This window comes from Dreissena polymorpha, chromosome 9 (assembly GCF_020536995.1).
Source record: "Dreissena polymorpha isolate Duluth1 chromosome 9, UMN_Dpol_1.0, whole genome shotgun sequence".
In the NCBI taxonomy this organism is placed as follows: domain Eukaryota; kingdom Metazoa; phylum Mollusca; class Bivalvia; order Myida; family Dreissenidae; genus Dreissena; species Dreissena polymorpha.
In genome coordinates, this window is record NC_068363.1 from 20,212,097 (window position 1) to 20,237,014 (window position 24,918).

At 35.5% G+C, this 24,918-nt stretch overlaps 1 protein-coding gene across 3 annotated transcripts; it reads right to left on the minus strand.

The window, feature by feature from the left end:
* Positions 1 to 1,418: 1,418 nt before the first annotated feature.
* LOC127844442 (coiled-coil domain-containing protein 18-like) lies at positions 1,419 to 24,714 on the minus strand. 3 transcript variants are annotated; one of them, XR_008032738.1, is made up of 8 exons: positions 24,529 to 24,714; positions 21,053 to 21,243; positions 20,833 to 20,868; positions 17,834 to 17,968; positions 15,033 to 15,095; positions 10,862 to 10,951; positions 8,557 to 10,217; positions 1,419 to 8,399 (listed from the first exon to the last, which is right to left on the minus strand). XR_008032738.1 is itself a non-coding variant. In XM_052374647.1 (7 exons), exons 2-7 carry the CDS (start codon positions 21,206 to 21,208, stop codon positions 9,498 to 9,500), a joined length of 1,200 nt encoding a protein of 399 aa, XP_052230607.1. In that variant the 5' UTR covers positions 21,209 to 21,243; positions 24,529 to 24,714; the 3' UTR covers positions 1,419 to 9,497. The 3 variants fall into 3 exon arrangements, 2 of the variants coding, with proteins under 2 accessions (XP_052230607.1, XP_052230608.1); XM_052374647.1 differs by having other exon boundaries at positions 1,419 to 10,217; XM_052374648.1 differs by lacking the exon at positions 20,833 to 20,868 and having other exon boundaries at positions 1,419 to 10,217.
* Between the last annotated feature and the right edge of the window lie 204 nt (positions 24,715 to 24,918).

The following is a 24,918-nucleotide window of genomic DNA, read 5'->3' on the forward strand; positions in this document are numbered from 1 at the left end:
TTCACATGTAGAACAAAGTCCAGATCATCGTGATGCATCTCAATTAACATGCTTTTTACTCCATATGATACACATTTGATCAGGTGGAGACATTATAAGTGCAAATATTGTGACCAAATTTGGAGATTTGGTCTACAAGATTGCTCCTTATTGGCCATTATTTCGTAATTATCTTATACAAAGTGGGTAATTTTTTCAAAGGACCAGACCCGTTATTGAACTGAACTAAGATATCGTTGGAGGGAATGTTCTGAGCAGGTTTCATGACGGTAAAGCGAAAACGTTACTTACAGAGTGTACACATTTTTTTCTTAAAGTTTAGCATTTGTTTAGTACTTCTTTCCAAAAGACCGAACAATTTATTGTGATGATCATCTAAAGTTGGGCATGGTCCGTCATTGCCTTTGGTCGTCAATAGTTTAGATCGTACTGACCCTTACATTTGAAGATGTTCACCGCGCGACAAATAATTCCAACGTGCGAAAGAAGGAATGAAGGTCGTATGGCCAAGGGCAGTCTATATGGTCATCTGAACGTGTGGGCATAAAAATAAAACTCATGCAGGACGAATTAATATTATGTATGCATTAGACCTTGACATTTGACTTAGGACTCTAAGTTATCTGGCTTTGGTATGAAACACCCCGAATAATCGTGATTATCAATTATTTTTATCAATTCACCAATGTCGGACCATGTTCTGATACTGACAATTCATGGATCAATTTCAATATTTATATATTGTATGGTATAACACGCTGCAATGGTTATGAACTGATTATCTAAATAAAACGTTTAGCTTCCAATTGTTACCTTGGACACTCAGATCAACAACGCTTTCATAATTAATTATTCCAAGCTTTGTGATGCTCCGGTAGCAGTATTTAGAACGTATAAGGAATCTGATCTTTTGCCTCAGCCTGTGACCTTCGACGTAAGGAACTGGTTTATGAGCGCAGCAATCTGGTCATGCTCATCACCCCCACCCATAAGTCGTTTGAAAATGCATCGAACCTGAACAACAATATGCCCGGACAATTGTATCCTGCAAAGCTAGTGTTTCCCTAACACATGCGTTTTTAAACCGAGTTCACAAAAAAATGAAACTGACACTGCATTGCAACTGTAGACGATATATATCCCTGATCCGATAGTTGTTGCAATAAAAGCATCTGGCAGTCCACCGCCAAGCGCAGATAACTAATCAAACCCAAAGCATCACACAATCTCAAACCTGTTGTTTGTCCTAGCTAAATCGACAATCGAAAATGTCAGTGATTGTGAAAGTTTAAGATGTAACAATTTTGTTGAGTTGTACAAAATATTATGCGTATGGTGTTGTTCACAATATGAATATAATGGATACTGAACATGTGAATTTGTATAAACAGCAGGGTGAATTCAAAATTGACACAAGCTTTGTAGTTATAACAGTTTTATGTAAACAACAAGCTCAAATTATTAATTATTTCATTGTGTTTACTTCCCCTGTCCACAATCCAGTTAGCATCGAACTACTAGAAACAAAAACATTTTAAACAATGATCATATATTGAATGCCAGAAGGGTTTATCCCTCATCATGGCATGCGTGATAATGATGAACCCTTAAGGCTATCAAGAAACAAAACATCCAAAGTTACAACATATTAACAACAAACTAACTAACAAAAACATGACAAATACAGATTTGCACTTCAGCAGAAAAGCACTAGAACATCTACTATTAAATCAAACTAAAGCATACAAGCTAGATCATTAATCTATCACAACTATATTTCAATAAAAAGGAAGTGTCACACATTTTTTTAAACCACACAATGTCATTAATTCTACCAGGTTATATTTTAACAGCTAGTCTAACAAGAGCTGTCAGAGGACAGCGCGCTCGACTATTAGCGTGCTTGACAGTATAACGTAAGCCATGATGGGGAAATTGTTCATATTCAATAATTTATTAGACGATCTTTCAAAAATAAAAAAAGGAAAAAATAAATATTTTTGTGTGTGTGGGGGTAGGGGGAGTTGACAGTGGGGTATAATGTGGGGTGGGGTCATTTATTAGACGATGTTTCAAAAATAAAAAAAAGGAGAAAAAAAATTGGTGGGGGTTAGGGGAGAGGGGGGGTTGAGAGGGGGGAATAATGTAGGGCACAAGAGGGCCAAGATGGCCCTAGTTCGCTCACCTGAGAGGAGTCCGTTTATTCAATCTTTACCAAATGTCAAACTTGACCTAAATATTGTCCAGACAAACATCCTGGTCAAGTTTCATAATTATTTAATCTGCGAGTAATGATCAATGTACCTATGAAGTTTTATGATCCTAGGCGTAAGCATTCTCGAGTTATCATCTGGAAACCATTTTTCTAAGTTGAGTCACAGTGACCTTGACAGCCATTGCGTGAATACGTTTTTTGGCACTGTGACCTTGACCTTTGACCTAGTGACCTTATAATCAATAGTCACCTGCGAGTCATTATCAATATACCTATGAAGTTTCATAAACCTAGGCATAAGCCTTCTTGAATTATCATCCAGAAACCATTTAACTATTTCAGGTCAACGTGACCTTGACCTTTGACCTAGTAACCTGAAAATCAAAAGGGGTCATCTGCGAGTCATGATCATTGTGCCTATGACGTTTCATTATCCTAGGCATAAGCGTACTTGAGTTATCATCAAGAAACCATTTTACTATTTCAGGTCAGCGTGACCTTGACCTTTGACCTAGTGACCTGAAAATCAATAGGGGTCATCTTCGAGTCATGATCAATGTACCTATGAAGTTTCATGATCCTAGGCCTAAGCGTTCTTGAGTTATCATCCGGAAACCATTTTACTATTTCGGGTCAGCGTGACCTTGACCTTTTACCTAGTGACCTGAAAATCAATACGGGTCATCTACGAGTTATGATCAATGTACCTATGAAGTTTCATGATCCTAGGCCTAAGCGTTCTTGAGTTATCATCCGGAAACCATTTTACTATTTCGGGTCATCGTGACCTTAACCTTTGACCTAGTGACCTGAAAATCAAAAGAGGTTTTCTGCGAGTCATGATCAATGTATCTATGAAGTTTCATTATCCTAGGCATAAGCATTCTTGAGTTATCATCCGAAAAACCATTTTACTGCTTTGGGTCACCGTGACCTTGACCTTTAACCTAGTGACCTGAAAATCAATAGGGGTCATCTGCGAGTCATGATCAATTTATCTATGAAGTTTCAAGATCCTAGGCATAAGGGTTCTTGAGTTATCATCCAGAAACCATTTTACTATTTCGGGTCTTCGTCACCTTGACCTTTGACCTAGTGGCCTGAAAATCAATAGGAGTCATCTGCGAGTCATGATCAATGTACCTATGAAGTTTCATGATCCTTGGCATAAGCGCTCTTGAGTTATCATCCGGAAACCATCTGGTGGACGGATGGACCAACATGAGCAAAACAATATACCCCCTCTTCTTCGAAAGGGGGGGGGGGGCCATAATGAGAAAACTGCCCCCCTCCCAGCAGTCATGTTATTAAACTGACCGGAACCATTTTTTAACTCAACTCTCGTATCAAGGAAACAAATGTTCTGAACAAATTTCATGAAAATTGGGCCAAAAATGTGACTACTACTGTGTTCACATGTTTTCACTATAAACATATAGAGAAAAATGCCCCGCCCACTGGCGGCCATGTATTTTCACTGATCCCGACCATTTTCAAACTCGTCCGGGATATCAATCAAACCAATGTCTTGACCAACTTTCATGATGATTTAGCAAAACTTGTGACTTCTAGAGTGATTACAAGGTTTCTCTATAGCCAAATAGGGAAAACTGCCACTATATACAATTAGAGAAAAATGCCCCGCCCACTGGCGGCCATGTTTTTTCACCGATATCGACCATTTTCGAACTCGTCTGAGCATAAATTGAACCAATGTTTTGACCAACTTTCATGATGATTGGGCAAAAGTTGTGACTTCTTGAGTGTTTACAAGGTTTCTCTATAGCCAAATTAAGAAAACTGCCCCGCCCACTGGGGGCCATGTTTTTCAACAGATCGGAACCACTTTTGAACTCAACCAAGATATCATTAAGACAAACATTTTGACAAAGTTACATGAAGATTGGGCATGAAATGTGACTTCTACAGTGTTAACAAGGTTTTTCTTTTTTTTGACCTAGTGACCTAGTTTTTGACCAGGCATTCGAACTCGGCTGAGATTTCATTGGGACAAAGCTTCTGACCAAGTTTCATGAAGATGGGACAAGAAATGTGGCCTCTAGAGTGTTTACGAGCAAATGTTAATGGACGGACGGACTGACGGACAAAGACCGGTCACAAAAGCTCACATGAGCAATCAGGTGAGCTATAAAGGAAAAAAAAATTGGGGGGGGGGTGGGGGGGGGGGGGCAGGGATTCTGGGTTGGGGCGTACGGTATTGTTTGGGTGGAATCCATTGTGGTATTCAGGTAAGTGTTGTTTTGTCAAAGTATTAATTAAATCTGATCATAAATAAAGAAGTTATGGCAATTTAAGCAAAATGTTCAATTATCTAAGTATAAAAGGGTCCATAATTCTGTCAATATGCTTTGTACAGTTGCCTGCTCTTGTTTATAAGTTGGGGTCATGATGGTAAACAAGTATACAAATATGAAAGCAATATGTCAAGGGACATTGAAAATATTTGGGGTAGTACGCAAACTTTAACATTTGCTGCATATTCTAAGTGGAAAAGGGTCCATAATAATGAAAAAATGCTTGATAGAGTTGTCTGCTCTTGTTTATAGGTTGGGGTCATGTTGGTAAACAAGTATGCAAAATATGCAAGCAATATGTCAAGGGACAATGAAAATAATTGGGGAAGTACGAAAACTTTAACATTTGCACGCTAACGCTAGCGGAAACGGAACCGCCGACGCCCGGGTGAGTAGGATAGCTCCACTATATATATTTCATATATAATAATCGAGCTAAAAAACAACAGGCATGTACAAGGCATGTAATTATGCTGTGCAACAATTTCAGGCCTAAAACTATGCAAGACAGTCTAAGAGACATCTGCATCCTCCATCAAGATTTTGATATTGAGCAAGCAAGATTGACCCATTAACTTCTGGACATCTTCTGAATGACATTACAATCTTTCAATATATAAGGAGATTAAACCAATTTGTTAAACATCAAGAAACCATCGGAGACTGGTGATGCTCCCCAAAGTTTTTTTTTGTCACAATATTGCACTATATATTCAGATAAAAGGAAACGTCTTGAGGGCACAGTAGTTGAGGGGGACAAGAATTTTTTTATAGAAAATTTCAAAGGACCATAACTCTGTGAAAAATCATCCGACCAGAACCCGCTGATAATATGCACATCTCCTTGGTAGTGAAGCTTCCAATAAAGTTTCATTGAATTCCGGTCATTAGTTGCTGAGAAATAGCCCGGACAAAAATTGTGCACGGACGGACGGACAGACATACACATGCACGCACGGACAGACGAAGCAGCGATATAATTATGTTGACCCCCAAAATTTATTTTAAAATTTTAGCATAATAAAGGCTTAACTATTGTCCTTAAAGTATGACCTTGACCTTGACTGACTTATGACTTGTACACAAAGTCTCAATGGTCTAAACATTGTCCCCATGTTTTATGAAAACCATTCAAATGACATACTAGTAGGCTATATGGAGTCCAAATGAAAATGGGTGGTCCAAATGACTGACTTATGACTGGTACACAAAGTCTCAATGATCTAAACATTGTCCCCATGTTTTATGAAAACCATTCAAATGACATACTAGTAGGCTATATGGAGTCCAAATGAAAATGGACGGTCCAAATTTTAACCTTGACCCATAACCTTATCCTATGATGAAATAACTGAATGGATGTCTTCAGCACATTGTCTAAATTGCTCAAAGATTTAAGTTTTTTTAATCCTTCAAAGCGTAAAAAAACAAGCAATTTCGTTGAATTGATATCCCCAGCCAATATGCTTCTGGACACAAAAGTGTTATATTTGACACTCAAAATAGCATTTTTTCAAGATACAAAGGGCCATAATTCCGTTATTAACAGATGGTGTACAATGACATTTGGCTTGCATCATCCTCTTATCCATATATATACTCAGACCAAGTTTCAATGAAATCTGCCAAAGCACTTCCAAGATATGGATTCGGACGGACGGACCGGACAATGCCAAAACAATATTCCTCCGCCTATGGCGGGGGATAATAAAGTACGACTTTGGACAAAGTGAAATGAGTCTAAAACATGTGATGCATTATTAAGGTTCTTGTGCCATGCAATTCAGCTCAATGGGATCTATATTACTATGAAGTTGTAAAGACTTGACCCTTTCCCCCATAAAAAGCAAAGTGAAAATGGCTTTTGCAACCAGCATAAGACCAGAACACCCTGCAAGTAACTCGCAGTCTGTTGAGGTTTTATGCTGTTTGCTGCTCATCAGTAACTAAGGGTAGGAAATGACGCCTTTTAAACTTAAATTTAGTAAGAAAGGTATTTAATTAAATGTAACTTTCTAAGGGACTACAAATGCATCTAAATACTTATCTTAGTGGTTAAGGGTTAATACAGTTTACTCCGACCAAGTGATTGGTACACCACCTAAAGTAATACATAGATGTCAACAAAAAGGATTTTAAGTTTCAAGTAAATGTGGATAGTATTGAAAACAAGTATCATTGAAAACGATGGATGCATCTTCTATGTTCATAATAAAGTAAACAGGTATTTATAATAATTAATGACAATAATAGTATACACTCACTATTTCTTTAAAATGGAACTCCAACGCAAACTGTAACCAAAGTTTGACCTTGAGAAAATCTATTATTAGCCTTGGTGACCTTGAACCCAGTGACCTCAAACCTCATAAAAAGTAGAGGTCCATGCAAGTTACCTACATGCCAAATATGTAAGAGATCGGTAAAATATTGAAGGCGCTATGAGAAACTGTAACAAAAGAGTGACGGAAGGAAATATGTTAGTAAGGAAGGAAGTAAGGAAGGACAAACTGGCAACTATATGTTCCACTGAAAATTTTCAGGGAGCATAATAAATTAAATTAACCTTGATGGACAATGTATACCTATAACAAAATATAGAAATTGACTAAGAGACATACTGTGTGATTTTCATATGCCCTTCTTTAGAGGTAAAAAAAACAACACAAAATTTAATTTCAAAAATGGCAGTCACAAAGAGAGGTTGATTTTGTAGTACAGTGTTATGAATTCACCAAAGCTGAAAAGATGAAAAAACTAAACCTATTGCACAAAATAATAACTAGTTTAAATAATAGTCAAGTTTTGAATAAAAGTGTTGTTCATAAAGCAATTTAATACATCATGGAATACATAACACAAAGCTAATAATATTAAATATGTATGTGGGAAAAAATAAAATAAATGACTCTTTTACTTTAACAGCATACAAACTGGTGGTTTACTTCAATTCATAATATCACAGACAAAAATCAAAACAACAAGAGGGCCATGATGGCCCTGAATCACTCACATGACTAACCAAATACATTCTCAACCCATTTATCATCATGATAAACATTCTGACCAAATTTAATAAAGAATGGATGAAATCTGTGACCTCTATTGTCTACACAATGTTTTTTTAATATTTGACCCATTGATCTAGTTTTTGACCCCAGGTGACCCAAATACAATCCCAACCCAGATTTCATCAAGACAAATATTCTGACCAAATTTCATGAAGATTGGATGAAAACTGTGACCTCTATTGTCTACACAAGGTTTTTCTATTATTTGACCTAGTGACCTAGTATTTGACCCAAGATGACCCAAATACAATCCCAACTCAGATTTCATCAAGATAAACATTCTGACCAAATTTCATAAAGATTGGATGAAAACTGCAACCTCTATTGTCTATACAAGGTTTTTCTATTATTTCACCTACTGACCTAGTTTTTGAACTAGTGACCTAGTTTTTGAGCCCAGATGACCCAAATACAATCCCAACCCAGATTTCATCAAGATAAACATTCTTACCAAATTTCATAAAGATTGGATGAAAACTGTGACCTCTACTGTCTACACAAACAAATTGTTGACGGTTTTTCTATTATTTGACCTAGTGACCTAGTTTTTGACCTCAGATGACCCAAATACAATCCCAACCCAGATTTCATCAAGATAAACATTTTGACCAAATTTCATAAAGATTGGATGAAAACTGCAACCTCTATTGTCTACACAAGGTTTTTCTATTTTTTGACCTAGTTTTGACATAGTGACCTAGTTTTTGACCCCAGATGACCCAAATACATTCCCAAGCCAGATTTCATCAAGATAAACATTCTGACCAAATTTCATAAAGATTGGATGAAAACTGTGACCTCTATTGTATACACAAGGTTTTTCTATTTTTTTACATAGTTTTTGACCTAGTGACCTAGTGTTTGACCCCAGATGACCCAAATATATTCCCAAGCCAGATTTCATCAAGATAAACATTCTGACAAAATTTCATAAAGATTGGATGAAAACTGCGACCTCTATTGTCTACATAAGGTTTTTCTATTATTTGACCTAGTTTTTGACCTAGTGACCTGGTTTTTGACCCCAGATGACCCAAATACAATCCCAATCCAGATTTCATAAAGATAAACATTCTGACCAAATTTCATAAACATTGGATGAAAACTGTGACCTCTACTGTCTACACAAACAAATTGTTGATGATTTTTCAATTATTTGACCTAGTGACCTAGTTTTTTACCCCAGATGACCCAAATACAATCCCAACCCAGATTTCATCAAGATAAATATTCTGATCAAATTTCATAAAGATTGGATGAAAACTGTGACCTCTATTGTCTATACAAGGTTTTCTATTATTTGACCTATTATGTCACCTAGTTTTTGACCTAGTGACCAAGTTTTTGACCCCAGATGACCCAAATACAATCCCAACCCAGATTTCATCAAGATAAACTTTCTGACCAAATTTCATAAAGATTGGATGAAAACTGACCTCTACTGTCTACACACACAAATTGTTGACGGATGCACGCACACACGCACACACAATGGACGCCAGACATCACACGGTCACATAAGCTCACCATGTCACTTCGTGACAGGTGAGCTAAAAAACAGAGGAAAGTGGCATGAAAAAGTATAAAACTTGACAATTAGAATCTAAAATCTAAAATCACTCCTTCCAATTGTAAAAGCAAACCTGCTTCTACAGAACAGCAGTCATTGCACAGTCATAAAGCAACTGAGACTTCAATGAAATGAACAACATGACAGCTGTCATAAGTTGCACAATATCCACATGTATAAAGCTTTGAACATCATGTTAGATGCACATACCAATACATACAATGTTTGGTTGTACAACATTTATTTGAACAATACTGCCAATATAGCTGCAACAAAATCCTTCAGAGTTATTCAAGGAATGAAGTTTTACATTCAGAGTCATGCAGTTATTGAGAAGTAACGCTTACAGATTTTTTTGATTTAGTACTAGTTTTACTAGCAGAAGATTTCACAACAGGTACATCGTGTTCAAATCTCAGCATAGGCAAATGAGTATTACTCCCGGTAGTAAAAACTGCTTTGTGGAGTTGCTTAAGCTCAGAATTCTCCTCCTTCAAATTAACAACTTCACGCTTTAGCTTTACAAAGTCTTTGAAATTCTTATTCTGACTGTCTGCGGATTGGTTCTTTTTCATATGCTGCAACTCAGCATTTAGTCTATGGTACTCATCCAATACTCGATCCTTTGTTACCTCTGCACTGTGTAATTTCTCTCTCAGTTTTTCAACCTCATACTTCAAATCACCAATGTTTTTCTGATAGTACTCCTCCTTTTCTGTAGCTATTGATCTTTCTTTATGAAGCTTGGCAAGCTTTGTCTTCAAATTATCAATAAGTTCTGCTTGGTCCTTTGTATTTGAAGCCTCCTTCAAATCCGCCTCCAATTTTGAAACCCTGAATTGCAGCTCCATGTTTTTATGTGCCATCGCTTTCAGGTCTTGCGCAAGAGCTTCATTCTGGGATTTCAATGTCTGTAAACTTTGTATCTGAGAGAACTGAGAAGTCTTTTCGCCCGAAAGCTGCTCATTTTCATCTTTAACAGCATTCAACTCCATTTGCAAGTTTGCAATGACCCTCTTTTGGTCTTCTATTTCTGTCATTAGAACCTGTTAATTATATGATATATATTGAATACTTATGAGCCATGTTGGCTTCTTTAAACAGAAAAGTGCACCACAAATTTTTAAAACTTTATTTTTGCTAGATAGTCTGAAATACTGTGTGCTTAATTTGTCTCACATTTCCCTTTCACAGACACATATAGTTGTTGCTTCCAAATGTTAACCTCATATTCATAACTACAAAAAGGGGCTTTATTCTGTTTAATACATGTTGCAGGTCAGAGTTACTGACCTTGGTCAGAAATCTCTCAATATGAACAATAATAAGTGAATGACGTTTCAATTGAATACAAGTAGGCTCAGTATAGCTCTTACCATTCTATCAATATTAACCCTTACAGTGCTGGAACCGAATTTTGAAGGCCTTTGCAAACAGTTTGGATGCAGATGAGACGACACAAAACGTGGCGTCTCATCTGGATCCAAACTGTTTGCTATTCTGATAGTATTTTTTGAAAAAAATCGAAGAAAATGCTAATTTTAAAAATTCAGCAGACGACATTTTAGCAGATGACAAATTACCCAGCATGCAAAGGGTTAAAGCTTAAGAGACCACTCAGCAATGTCTGGGAAAAGTGCCTGACTCTGTTATCCCTTGTTTTTTCTGTATCAAACTAGTTTAGGCATACCTCCATTTGTTCACTGGAGCCTGTCAATTCTTGTATTCTCTCCATCAATTCCTTGTTTGTCATCTCTAACTGGCCAATCTCAGTCCTCAGCTGCAATCACAAACACTTGTGCAGTCCGTGCAGTCCACATTGATCAAATTAGAACAGGCAATTGAAACTGTACTTGTGCAGTCCGTGCAGTCCACATTGATCAAATTAGAACAGGCCATTGAAACTGTACTTAGGCAGATTGGCAGATTTGAGCCTAGCTCTGTAAAAAAGGGGTCTGAATACATGTGAGTAGCGTCTTCCCAGATTAGCCTGTGCAGTCTGCACAGTCTAATCAGCGATGACATTTAATGCCAAAATTAGATTTACTCTGTAAACAAAAAATACCATAAAAGCGGAAAGTGTCCTCCCTAATTAGCCTGTGCAGACTGCACAGGCTAATCTAGGATGACACTTTAGGCACATTTATTAAACCCCCTTTTCACAGAGCATGGCTCATTTATATTGGCAAGCCTATTTAGATGAATGTGCACACGCTCAAGCAACTCTTACTAAATGTATGTAACATGAAATAGAATGCTGAAACCATATAATAGGTGGTTAGGGGTAACCCCTACCATTTAGTACACCTTATGGTATAATGTAGAAGTAAATCATGATAAAGAAAGAACAATTTACATGTAGACATTACATGGACATGATGACAATAATTATAGAAATAGGTAACTTTAATGGAAAATGCTTTTTTTAACCTTGCACCACCTTAATAAAGTAGTCCATAATTATTCCAATGAGTATGGCAATTCATAAACAATTATTTCTGAGAAATAAGGCAACAATCTTAACACAAGGCTATTGTCAAGCAATATGGTCCCCTACCGGTTCCATCATTGTTTGAAATTCCACCATTTTCAGATTATTATTATTTGGTTACCATACCAACCACATTTTTTAACGTAGGAACAAAATGAAATGACGTGCATAATGTCCATATTGCCATCTAACCATGTTGCAAGTTTCATGAAAAAATATTAAGAACTTTTAAAGTTATCACAGGATCCAGAAAACCACCATTTTCAGCAGTATTTGTAGTCTATTTGTTGCCATAGCAACCACAATTTTTGACATAGGAACAAAATGAAATGACGTGCATAATGTCCATATTACCATCTATCCATGTTTCAAGTTTCATGAAAAAATACTAAGAACTTTTAAAGTTATTGCAGGATCCAGAAAAGTGTGACAGACAGACAGACAGACAGACAGACAGACAGACAGACAGACAGACAGACAGACAGACAGACAGACAGACACACAGAGCGCAAACCATAAGTCCCCTCCGGTGAAACCGGTAGAGGACAATAATAACCCTAAGCTACCACATATAAAGTGCAGTTTTTTTAACTCCAAATTTAAAACAAGAAACCATCGGAGACGGGTGATACTCCCCAAAGGTGTTTTTTTGTCACAATATTGCACTATATATTCAGATAAAATGAAACGGTATGAGGGCACAGTAGTTGGGGGGACAATATTTTTTGTTATATGAAATTTCAAAGGGTCATAACTCTGTTTAAAATCATCCGACCAGAACCTGCTAATAATATGCACATCTCCTCTTGGTAGTGAAGCTGCCTATAAAATTTCATTGAATTCCGGTCATTAGTTGCTAAGAAATCGCCCGGACAAGAATTGCACTATATGTACAGTTAATGGAAAATTTCAAAGGGCCATAACTCTGTGAAAAATCATTCGACCAGAACCCGCTGATAATATGCACATCTCCTCTTGGTAGTGAAGCTTCCCATAAAGTTTCATTTAATTCCGGTCATTAGTTGCTGAGAAATAGCCCGGACAAGAATTGCACTATATTTACAGTTAATGGTACATTTCAAAGGGCCATAACTCTGTGAAAAATCATCCGACCTGAAGCCGCTGATAATATGCACATCTCCTCTTGGTAGGGAAGCTTCACATAATGTTTCATTGAATTCCGGTCATTAATTGCTGAGAAATAGCCTGGACAAAAATTTTGCATGGACGGACACACAGACCGACGGACAGACTAAGCGGCGACTATATTAACAAAAGCTGTCTCCAAAGGATGACAAATGCCTCTGATAAACGCTTTGATACAAATTATGAGCATTTTTCAAAACCTAAACGCATTTTTCGAAACCTAAACGCGGACCCTACGTTCAAGGTCAAGGTTGAAGGGGTCAAAATGTGTGTGCGTATGGAAAGGCCTTGTCTATATACACATGCATACCAAAGGGACATAGAAGTTATGAGCATTTTTTGAAACCTAAACGCAAAGTGTGACGGACAGACAGACAGATGGACAGACAGACAGACAGACAGACAGACAGACAGACAGACAGACAGACAGTGCAATCACTATATGCCCTCCTTCGTTGGTGAAGCTTATACATTGTGCAACTTAAGCTCTTTCTCATATAAACTCTTCCTCATTGGAATGCAAAATTTTATGCTGTGCCACTTGGGTCAAAAGTACAAATACGCCAACAGCTAAAAATAGATATCACCGCAGTGACAAAATTGTTCTATTTGTCACAGCTGTTCTTGGTGGCCATTTTTGGTCCCATTAGCTAGTTTTCTTGGCTTGGAAGTGCTTTTTCTCTCCGTAATTGCAATAAAAACGTTGTACGCGTTATGCATGGTGTTGTGCTATACATGGATTTCATCAGTTGAAAAAAATGTGGGATAGTTTGTGTTTTTTTGGGGGGAGAGATGGATAGTGTGCATCTTTTTACATCAATTTATATCGATCAATTGAAAGTATTAGCAGTGAAGCAGAACTATCTGTAAAAGTATTTCTGATAACTACAGAGTATTTAATTTTGCACAGATACGTTTGAAAGTACAAAAGCAATAAGGAACTCAATCACAAGGTACATAATAAATAATGTGCACTGTTTCATTAAAATTGACAATGCACTTTTGAAAAACTACAGGAATAGAAAACAATAGTGTTTAAGTCATTTAAGCATTAACATAAAATCTAACTAATTTAGAAGCTTTCTTATCATGAGAGTTTGAGTAAGTAGATAAATATAAGGCAGTCACAAACATAGGATAAGAGAACATTGCCTAAACATGTGCATATGTTATCACAGATTCAGTTTGAAGTGTTCAAATCAGTGGATTTATTCTGGCCAAATGAAATATACACTGACTTACTGGCAGACTCTTCTTAAGATTATGCACATACCAATGTATCTGCACAAGTAATCCACTTAAGGTCAAAAGTACTTAAGTACATGTGTAAAGTTTAAATATCACAACATGCAGGAAAATATAAGTATTACTCAAGCTTTCTGATGCACAGTTAATCCAACTTAATCAATTTTGTTGAAAAACCTTTACTAGATATTATGTAGGCAAATAAAAACAATTTATCAGCATCATGCCAGTCGTTCGTATACAAATAGCAAATTTTGATAAAACATTGTTGTTTAAAAGATCTGGTAATCAGAACACTGCCAATTATGTGTTACTATTAAAGCACATCTGTTTCTGCCAATATTACCAGAAATATCCACCAAAACTTAAACGCTTACTATCAAAAGAAATTACTTTCAAGGTTTTGAGAATACATTCTAAGGGTAAAGACGCTTTCAACCTAATCAATTTGTTCTGATTGTAACCATTTCTTTGTTGTCTTTCTACAGCATAACTTGTTGTTTTTTGTTATTCAATTTTTTATTTCATTCGTAATTAATTTATTACATAATATATTTTGCAGAACATATAATATACAAAATACACAATATTTAGTATATTTGTTTCACTTCTGTTTTTGATATAAGAATGGTACATAGCATAACTTTTTTTTGCTTAATCCTTTCAAACTTAGAAGCAAAGAGAAAATGGCTACATGTATGTGCAAACAGCATAAAACCAGAACAACCTGCAAGTAACTCGCAGTCTGTTCAGGTTTTACGCTGTTTGCTGCTCATCAGTACCTAAGGTTCGGAGATGAAGCCTTAACAACTTGAATCTAGTAAGAAAGGCCTTAAATTAAATTAAATTTTCTAAGGTACAACACATGCCTGAAAATACGTATCGGAGTGGTAAAGGGTTAAAATAAGATTATTTACTTGTTACTTTCATCAGCATTAAAATCAATGTTTTGATTAATGGAGTCAGGATGCCTTCATACCTGCACTATTTCTTCGCTGTATTTCTGTTCTTGTTGCAATTTTTCCTGTACAACTCCCATCATCTGAAGAAAACAGAAATCAAGGTACTTTGTTAACTTTTTTCCAGTTAAAAATAAACCCTTTGTCGTCATTCTAGTTCAATATTATTTGAGATTATGTTTTAAATTAACTCCATGAAATTGGTAATTACTATCAGGGGCGTTCCTAGGCATATGGCAGTACACCCCTGCGTATAATTCAGTTTTAAAATTAAAAAATTAAAAACTTTTCAAATTCAAAAAATGCAATACAAAGTAAGGGCTAAGGGGGTTAGGGGTATAATTATGTAAACAAGCAAACAAGACGTCCACTTTCAGAAAATAACAGTGGGTACAAAACACCACACAGTCTTGACCTGAAGGGCAGTGGTTCCATCCCTACTAAAATCTTTCACTTTACTTCTTTTTCTTCTAATATAACCATTTCCTAGTTTATTTGTTTATTTTTAATCTCAGTAGAAAAATATAATTATCTTAACTTTATACCAAAACTAGCTCAAACGCTTAACTTTTAATTAAGGTTTATTTTAATTTACTCCTGCATTGTGGCGCATGATTTCGACTCATTTTAAGTCTGCAATGGGTAGATTTAACATCTTCATAAATTGAAGTGAGCCTTCGCACACCTATGCAACTACGGATCCATTCTCCCTGGCAATAAGGATTTCTGATTTTTAAGCATTGACACTTAAACTTAGCAAATAAATTATGGTCGAAAGTATATTCGCTGTTGACAATGTTTAATGAAATATTTCCTTTTATCGGTCTTTTTCAAGCAAGGAATTAAAGATTCAAATTGCCAAAACGTAGCTGAAAGATAACAACAAAACGCACCATCTGCAATGAATTTTCCAAAATTTTGTTTATGGAGACCACCCAAACACTCCCCCCAGCAGAAGGAGTGGCAGACCCCCTCCTGCACCTACCCCCAACTGCTTGATCGTGCGTTTAGCTGAAATAGCCGCAGGAACGCCCCAGACTATAACTGGAAAATGTTTACAGTTACTGAGAACATTATATAGCAACTTCCAGTTAAAATATTTTCAAAAATATAGTAGTTCAAATGTGAAATGTGCTTATTTTTTTAAATATTGTTCTTATAAATATACTTGACATATATTATGCATGGTATTTTGAAGTCACACTGTCTAATAAGATATTCTCTTATTATGATTCAATTCATATACCATTACACAAATTATGCTTCAACTTGAAAAGTGTCCATAGGACACAGTTGCCCCCACATTCCACTTTTGTCAGAAAACTCCATTTATCTTTAAAAAAAAATACAACCAAATTATAGAGGTGCACAAGTTAAATAACGATTCAACGGGTAATTTTGCTTATGTCCAAAACACTGGTTGTGAAGAAAATATACAAACCAAAATGTAGAGATGCGCAACTTCAACTCAACTGTACTGTCTTCACCCAAATAAACACCCCCTTTTTAACCCCCTTAAAGCTGTTTAGTGTTTGTAAGGTTTAAGCTCTCTAGCAGAAACACTTTTTGAGTTTTGGGGTACACAAGTTCAAAAATGTAAAACAAATTATAAGGGGCAATAACACTGGTTAAGCAGAAAATATTATAACCAGACAGTGGAGGTGCCTTACTTCAACTTGACTAATATAGTGCTTAATATGTTATTAAAATAAAAGTTTCAGCTCTCTAGCAACAATACTTTTTGTTTTAAGTTATGGGCAACACAAGTTTAATTTTCTGTATAAGGGGCAAAAACTAAAGCTTGTTTAGAAAACATTGTAACCCAACTATGGAAGAGCGCATGTTCGCTTGAAAACATTGTAACCCAACTATGGAAGAGCATATTCACATGATGATTTCTATGCTTGTAAAGTTTCCCCTCCAGCAATTATACAGTTTGAGTTATGTGCCACATTAGTGAAAACATGAGATGTGTTTGTCAGAAACACAATGCCCCATATTGCGCCGCTTTGAAGCCATATATTTGACCGTTGACCTTGAAGGATGACCTTAACCTTTCACCACTCAAAATGTGCAGCTCCATGAGATACACATGCATGCCAAATATCAAGTAGCTATCTTTAATATTGCAAAATTTATGACCAAGGTTAAAGTTTTGGGACAGAATTGTGCCGCTTTGAAGCCATATATTTGACTTTTGACATTGAAGGATGACCTTGACCTTTTCACCACTGAAAATGTGCAGCTCCATGAGATACACATGCATTCCAAATATCAAGTAGCTATATTCAATATTGCAAAAGTTATTATAAATTTTCAAAAGTTAAACCAAGGTTGAAGTTTGGAGAATGACAGACAGGCAAAAAAACAATATAACCCCGATCATTCGATCCGGGGGCATAAAAAAGGAGCTATAATTACAGTTGTGCCAAAAACCTGCGAGGTGCCGAAATTCACATGCTGGTAAATTTTTTGTTAACTTCCATACATTGGTTGCATTGTTTTCAACACAAGCCAAGTTTTTGCCCTTTAAACAAAAAATTTCAATTGAAAAGAAAACGTCTGTGTAGATTGAGGGTGTTCTACTTGTTCCAGTAGGCCCAGGGAAAGCCACCCCTGGTCTTGTTGAAACCATGGCCTTGACCAAGCCCTCTTGAAGACTTGTCAGCAGCTGTACGGCTCCACAGACCAATCAGGGATGTACATTTTCCAATTTTCGTTTTTAAGAGACTTTCTTTTAACAAACAAATCTATAAAAGTGACTCGAAAAATTCACTGTTCATTTAAGCAAACCATTAAAGGTACAACTACATGTACTTACCTCAGCACGATGTTTCTCAGCCATCATAGCATTAATCTCGTCAGCTCGCTTCAAGTACTGCTCCTGGAGCACCTTGATCTTCTCTTTACTTTCCTCTGCCATTGCATGCAGTTCCCCACAATGCACCTGACTCTCCTGTATTCAAACAGTTTTTGAAAAATATTTTTTTTTTAAATAATTTTGCTTTGATAGTTCAATTTTTCTGGCCATTAGTTTATGTGTAACAGGCCATTAATAGTTAGAACTGCAATAGTTAGATTTGTGAATATGCTGGATAATTATCTCACACGCTAGCACTAAGTATTAGCACTGACTTATGTTTTAATAAATAGTTTAACATTTAAAGATACAGCAGTAAATTGTTTAAATACTACTATTTTTTTTTGTGTTGGGGTTTTGTGAGTATGTACTTATTCTTTACATAGTGCACCAGTTTTCTCCCAATTCCCCTTTCACCTCAGAAGACCTGTTAGATAGATTACATGTGACAAGGTACTGAAGACTTCTCCTACCAGAGCCCATATTTACATAACTATTCAAAGAAGAAAAATATGAGCCTCGCTTTGTGAAAAGGAAGTTTAATGCATGCGCGTAACGTGTTGTCCCAGATTAGCTTGTGCAGTCTTTCCAAATTATTCAAAGATTCAAGAGATACATGATTTTTTTAAGACTATGTACTAATATTCATGAAATGTTATCACAATTTACAGAATTAACAAGTGATCTAGGTCCCAGTTCGGTACTAGAATAAGATAAGAAAAACACTGCAATTACCGTCTTTATCCTAATAAAAGCTCCTTTCTGTCATGAAACTCAGCTGATAAAAAACCTGTACATTTTCAATTTTACAGGTTTTTTGAAGAACAATTACGGCACTAACACAACACTCTTAAACGTTCAATATTTAAATGCACCAATGAGCGATATTACAAAATCTCAATTGTAAATTAATGTCTCAACACTGCACCTTTGCATCTCAAATAACTCATTGAGTGAAGTCGAAAACAGATATTTTTTCATAATTTATTCACAAATTCTAATTAATTTTCAATATGTTGCTGCTTAATCCAGACCTATTGTAACCCGATAAATGGTATGTCAGCAACAGCACTTTTTAGGCTACAGGAAAATAGGGTGTAGTATTCTGGAAAAAGGTGTCTTTTGAAAATATTTACAAATTGCACAATTACCGTAATTACTCTATGTTTTCGGACACTAAGTTTTCGGACACCCCTTTTTATAGCAAAAAGAATTATTTTTCGTGACTCTTAATATTCGGACACACGAGTTTTCGTATATAAGTAATGTCTCTAAGTTTTCGGACAGTATATTTTACAGCGCTATTATACCAAATTTCTGTTTTCGATATTTAACAACACTTCGAGCATGGGGTTTTACAACCATATTATCACCATAAAACATGTCAGGTGCCTGCATTCCTGAGGGCAACGGACCATTACATTTGCTTTCTTGGGTAAATAACCTTGTAAACCGGTATTAAAAAATGGTTTCGCCCGATAGCATACCGGTAAGCGTTGTGACAATCACCAGGGGTAGTGCCAATTAACAGTTCAATTATCTACCGCAATTGTACTACCCCTTCTCAGTAAAACAACTGTGACAAATACTAAACGCTTCAAAGTGTGATGCACCCTATTGCAAGTTTTAAGAAGAACAATGGAAGGTGTTAAACAACAACTATCAGAAATGAACAAGCAAAGAATTCATAGTTTGCTTTTTGTTATTGCGTTAATTACAGGTTCATACTAGCGAGTATCAGTACATGACATGCTCATCTTGGAACTCGTTGGTCAAAATACAACCTTGTAGTAACTGTCTGTCAAATAAATTAAGCATTTAAAATTATTTAAAACGCAGTGCAAACATATATAACTGTAATGTATACTGCATGGCATGGTATTTTACAAGCGCTTGCTATTACCCGGTAGTCGTTGATACAATTGACGCTATTTTCAGGACACTTTAATTTTCGAATCTAAGTTTTCGGACACCTGTATTTTGTGAATATTTTTCGTATCTAAGTTTTCGGACACGAAAATAAATAATTATTATAAGTGTCCGAAAACATAGAGTTTTTACGGTACATTTTTTGCAAACTAACACCTATTTGTTAGCAGGTATTTTACTATTTAGTGTGTTTGAAATGACCCCCCCACCCTGATACATGTAGGAGTTGCATCAAGTATGAATGCCTTTATTAGTAACTGTTAAAGGGGCCTTTTCACAGATTTTGTCATATATTTAAGTTTGTCATTAAATGCCTTATATTGATAAATTTTAACAATTGACCTAAAAATCCACAGTAAAAAAAAGAATTAATTAAAAAAAAGACGAACAAAAGTAACCCTCAACTGGGCTCAAACCACTAACCCCTGGAGTCCTGGATGTAAAAGTCTTTCACTTAGACCACTCGGCCATCCGTGCTCATGCTATGAGTGAATGTCATTTGTACTTATATAAGCAATCCTCATAGTTTCACAAAATAGAATGACAACAACAGAACTTTCCAAATTATTCAATCGTTTGGCATTGCAACGCTGTACAATTTGCAGGTTTTCAAATCGTCAAAAGATGCATATAATGGATATTTTAGAGCATGGTTAATGTTCAGTATTACTGTTTCCTCACATTTATCATAACTAAAAGGAAATTTGCGAACCTGAAACATTTTTATTTTAATTTTGTGAATTTACCAAAACGTGAAAAGGCCCCTTAAAGTATCAAATTAAATGGTAACAGTAACCCAAATCCCACATCTCTAATATACATATATAGACATGGTTACAACGATAATTTCTGATATCATACACTACATTTTTTACAGAAATACTGACAAAGACTCAAATATCACTTTAAGCTCAAAATCAAAGACAACTACTTTGATTCAAAACCTAAATATACACTATAATAACATAAATGAATAAACAACAAAGAAATAAACCCATCCAGCCCATAAAAGGCAACATTAGTATATTTACCGGCAATCCATCCACATACCACAGTACCAAAACAGTCTACAATTTGAAATATACAATATGTTGTCAAAAGCATACAACAGGTATTTTATTCAAGGTGAAAATTCATGCTATAAATCACACATTATCATTATAAAAGTTCATGAAAATGGAAATGTATGCTTCTCATACTCAAAATAATCATGTAAAATAATACAAATAGAAAAGCTTAGAAGCACCTCACCTCTAATTCTTCCACTTTCTTCTTTAAGATCTTGTTTTCATTTACCACCTCTTGAACGAACTGCAAAGTCTGTATGTGCTTATTGGCCAGCCTTTCATCCAATTCAAACTTTTTCTCTCTGGGGATTCTCTCCCCCGTGTTGTAGCAGTTCTGCATTTTTTGACGTACCAGTACGTTCTTTTTCAAAATGTCTGAAAAAACAGCCAACACCTTTGTACCTCTTGTAATTACATTGATATCACCACCATACAGGCAAAATTCCTATTCAAAGCAATTAGTATTATAAAAGTATGGCTAATGACAAGTAATTGGTAGTTATTGTCAAATTCTTATATGATACATACTGTTCAAGGGTGTGGAAATTGTATGAACCAGACTTACCGTATATGCAAATTTTACAGTTGGAGAAAATATGTTATCTTTTTGACAAATTAAAACATTGTCTGACAGCTTTTAACAGGTACAATAGTTGGTGAATTATAAACAATTTTTTTAAGTCATCAGTCACCAACAGCGCACTGTCAAATGCAAAGTTCTGAAACAATCCGTTAACCATTTAAATGTTTAGGTAAACAATAACCTGAAATCTTTTGTAAACATTTATTTTCCATGGACTATATAGTATAAATGCCTTTTTTAGTGAGCTACATTAATGTCATTTAATGCTATCACCTACTTAAACATCATGCCACATCGATGACAGAATAAATTGCGTGTCAATAATAAAGTAATTAGTTTACAGCTGAGTATTAAAGCAACGAATGAGTACCTTTGTTGTTACAAACAGAGGTTCAGGTTTGATAATCGGTACCTTTCTAACATTTTACATGCCAAAACATAACTTGAGAGTTTTGGTAGGGGGAGGGGGGGGGGGGCAGGGAGGGTTTTTTAGTAGACATAAATGACGTGTATTAAAAACACTTAAAGGCAATCAATTGAGACTATGGTCTGCTTATGTGATGTTTTATTTAGCAACTTAAAATAATGATTGCTTGTTAAAGCAAGTAAACAGAAATATACATTGTATCAACATTATCACTTTTTGTTACAATCATGATCATCTAACATGGTATTTGCACAAGCAGAATTTAGTATTATTACTTTAATAGTCTAAGGTACTCACTGATATTTACGTAATCAACAAAGCCATCACCACTGTTTAAGGATAGTTTTAATTAAGAATGCAAATTATTAATTACATTTAACTGCAAGCCAAAACTCTTTAAGTTATAAAAGCGAAATTATACGATTTTGTCAAATATTAATGCATTTATATAAAATGTGTAAAAAAACTTATAATACATATATTTCAATATAAATTGAAATAAAAGTTAAGAAGAACATGTGTTGAAAAATGCGAAATAAGCCAGATATTTAATTCTGAAATCTAAAATGTCTGTACAGTCAAATTCGCCAGCATGTATTTCATGCATGTATGATGTGAATCTAAATCTAGTTTAACGGTTCATTTTAAATTCATGCAACGATATCTATTCATATGACACATGAACACTAACTCTGATCCTAATAAAAAGACAAATGCTTCGGTTATGGTAGGAAAACATGTACGAAATATCTTCGTCACAATCGGCTCAGGTTTTTTTGTCTTTGCTGCATTTTATGAAATTCGTCTTCAATGTATAATTTTTCTTGCCTATTTTGTGTTATTGTAACATATTTTTATCAATATATTACAATTTAACACATATAAAAATCATATAGTCTCGCTTTAAAATCATTAAATAAAGTATTTATTAAATTATTTTAATAGTAGCGCATTACGGAAAGTTTAAACAAGAATATCAGTGAAACTGATGGATGCTCCCCTATGATGCGCTTTGTCAATCTATGTCTTAATTGTGTAACCACCTAAAAAAAATATGTTATTAGCCTCGGTGACCTTGACCCCAGTGACCTCAAACCTCATCCAAAAGTAGAGGTCCATGCAAGGTACATGTACCTTCATGCCAAATATGTAAGAGATCGGTAAAATATTGAAGGCCCTATGAGAAACTGTAACAAAAGTGTGATGGAAAAAATATTTTATTTGCCTCGGTGACCTTGACCCCAGTGACCTCAAACCTCATCAAAAGGTAGAGGTCCATGAAAGGTACCTACATGCCAAATATGTAAGAGATCAGTTAGTTGCAATAAGAGTTGCAATGCGCTCTCTCTTGTCCATGTGTGCAAAATGTTATCAACAATGCAAGGGTTAAGGAACACTGAAACTGCAAGAACTTATTAAAGTTTACCTGTCTAAACCACAGACTCATCCAAATGGTACCATTAAAGCAATAAATAATTGCTTTTTATTGACTTAAGTTTTTCTTTCGTACGCTCTATCCGCCATATTGGAAAATTGACCCAATATTGGTAAGGTCGCAGTACACCAATATTTTGCACGTCGGGTTATGTGATGGAGCCTATTAAAGTCGACAACGATATCGAATATTCGACACAGAAAAACTGTTTCAAATTTCAACATAAAAATGTCAACGAGAATAGTGTGTATGAAACATTTTCGTATTTATTAGGGTGCATGCAAAGGATTACGTCCATACGTTGCCGTTCAGGTAAATTTACATGTTTATTAAGTTTATTCATTATTTTTATCAATATGTCTCAAACAACGTCTGTTTAGTGAAGTGCATGGATTCTCTGCGCTGAACTGCACCCATGTTTATATAGGGGTGCATATGGACTCCCAGAGCTGCCATAGCAAAAATTATCAAAGGCTCTGGGAGTCCGTTTATATGGACTAGAGATCAGTAAGATATTGAAGGCACTTTGAGAAACTGTAACAAAAGTGTGACGGGAAAAAATCTATTGTTAGCCTCGTTCACCTTGACCCCAGTGACCTCAAACCTCATCAAAATGTGGAGGTCCATGCAAGGTACCTACATGCCAAATATGTAAGACATCAGTAAAATATTGAAGGCGCTATGAGAAACTGTAACATCAGTGTGATGGAAGTAAGGAAGGAAGGCCAAACTGGCAACTATATGCTCCACCGAAAATTTTCGGGGAGCATAAAAAGTTATTAGAAGTATTTGAGATTGCAATATTTTTCACATCACTTTAAATTGATTCTTATACTAGCTATCATTTTTTTTTTTCAAAATTAATTTTATGTTAAATTGCACTTCAATATTTTATAGGTCATTAGATGAAAAGTAAAGAGCTTTGGTAAAGGCTTAAGCGCGCAGCGAGCGGTTTCAGTAACTAAATGGAAGCACAATTATTTTGGTTCTGAGAGTCAGGGACTGGGAGTTGGATTATTGTTGTAGTAGACTGAACTAGGCTGGTCTCAACAAACGTTCCACGAAAATATTTAAACGAAGCCCCTGCTCAAGTCAGACTAAAAGATAAGTAAATAATATATGCATGGGTAATCGTTTATCATGTGCTGATGGAATAAAATAATGCCAAAGAACACTTTAAATCATCGAAATTTCGTCGTAGTAACTGTTACGCACCTGTCACGAATGTCAACAAAATGAACCGAAGAGCACCTCTGTCATTATCAGTTGCAAACAAAATAGTTCCAGTATATATACTATAGAACTAAGTTAACTATGTACGAATGAGTTAGAAACTACAATAATTCATATTCTCAATAGTATTTATGTAAATGATGTTACAAGTAACTATGACAATCACACAAATAGAATTTTGCGCAGTAATATAGAACTTGCGAATTATTTGACCCAAAGAAAGTATCTCAACCAAAGAAAATTTGAATAAAAGATATCAAGGTCACAATATACTACATATTTTCCCTATATTATTCAATGTAAACATACCTTTTCTTAAAGGCCATCCTAAGTTGAATCGATTAAAGCAATACAAAAGATATAGTCATGCAC

Bases quoted from the DNA above. Each gene is read 5' to 3' on its own strand.
- LOC127844442 (XM_052374647.1), bottom strand. From the start codon at position 21,208: ATGCAGAACTGCTACAACACGGGGGAGAGAATCCCCAGAGAGAAAAAG. The intron at 20,869-21,052 runs GTGAGGTGCTTC...TTCAAATTGTAG, and splicing joins AGAAAGTGGAAGAATTAGAG to ACTGTTTTGGTACTGTGGTA. The intron at 17,969-20,832 runs GTAAATATACTA...GTTTGAATACAG, and splicing joins GGTATGTGGATGGATTGCCG to GAGAGTCAGGTGCATTGTGG.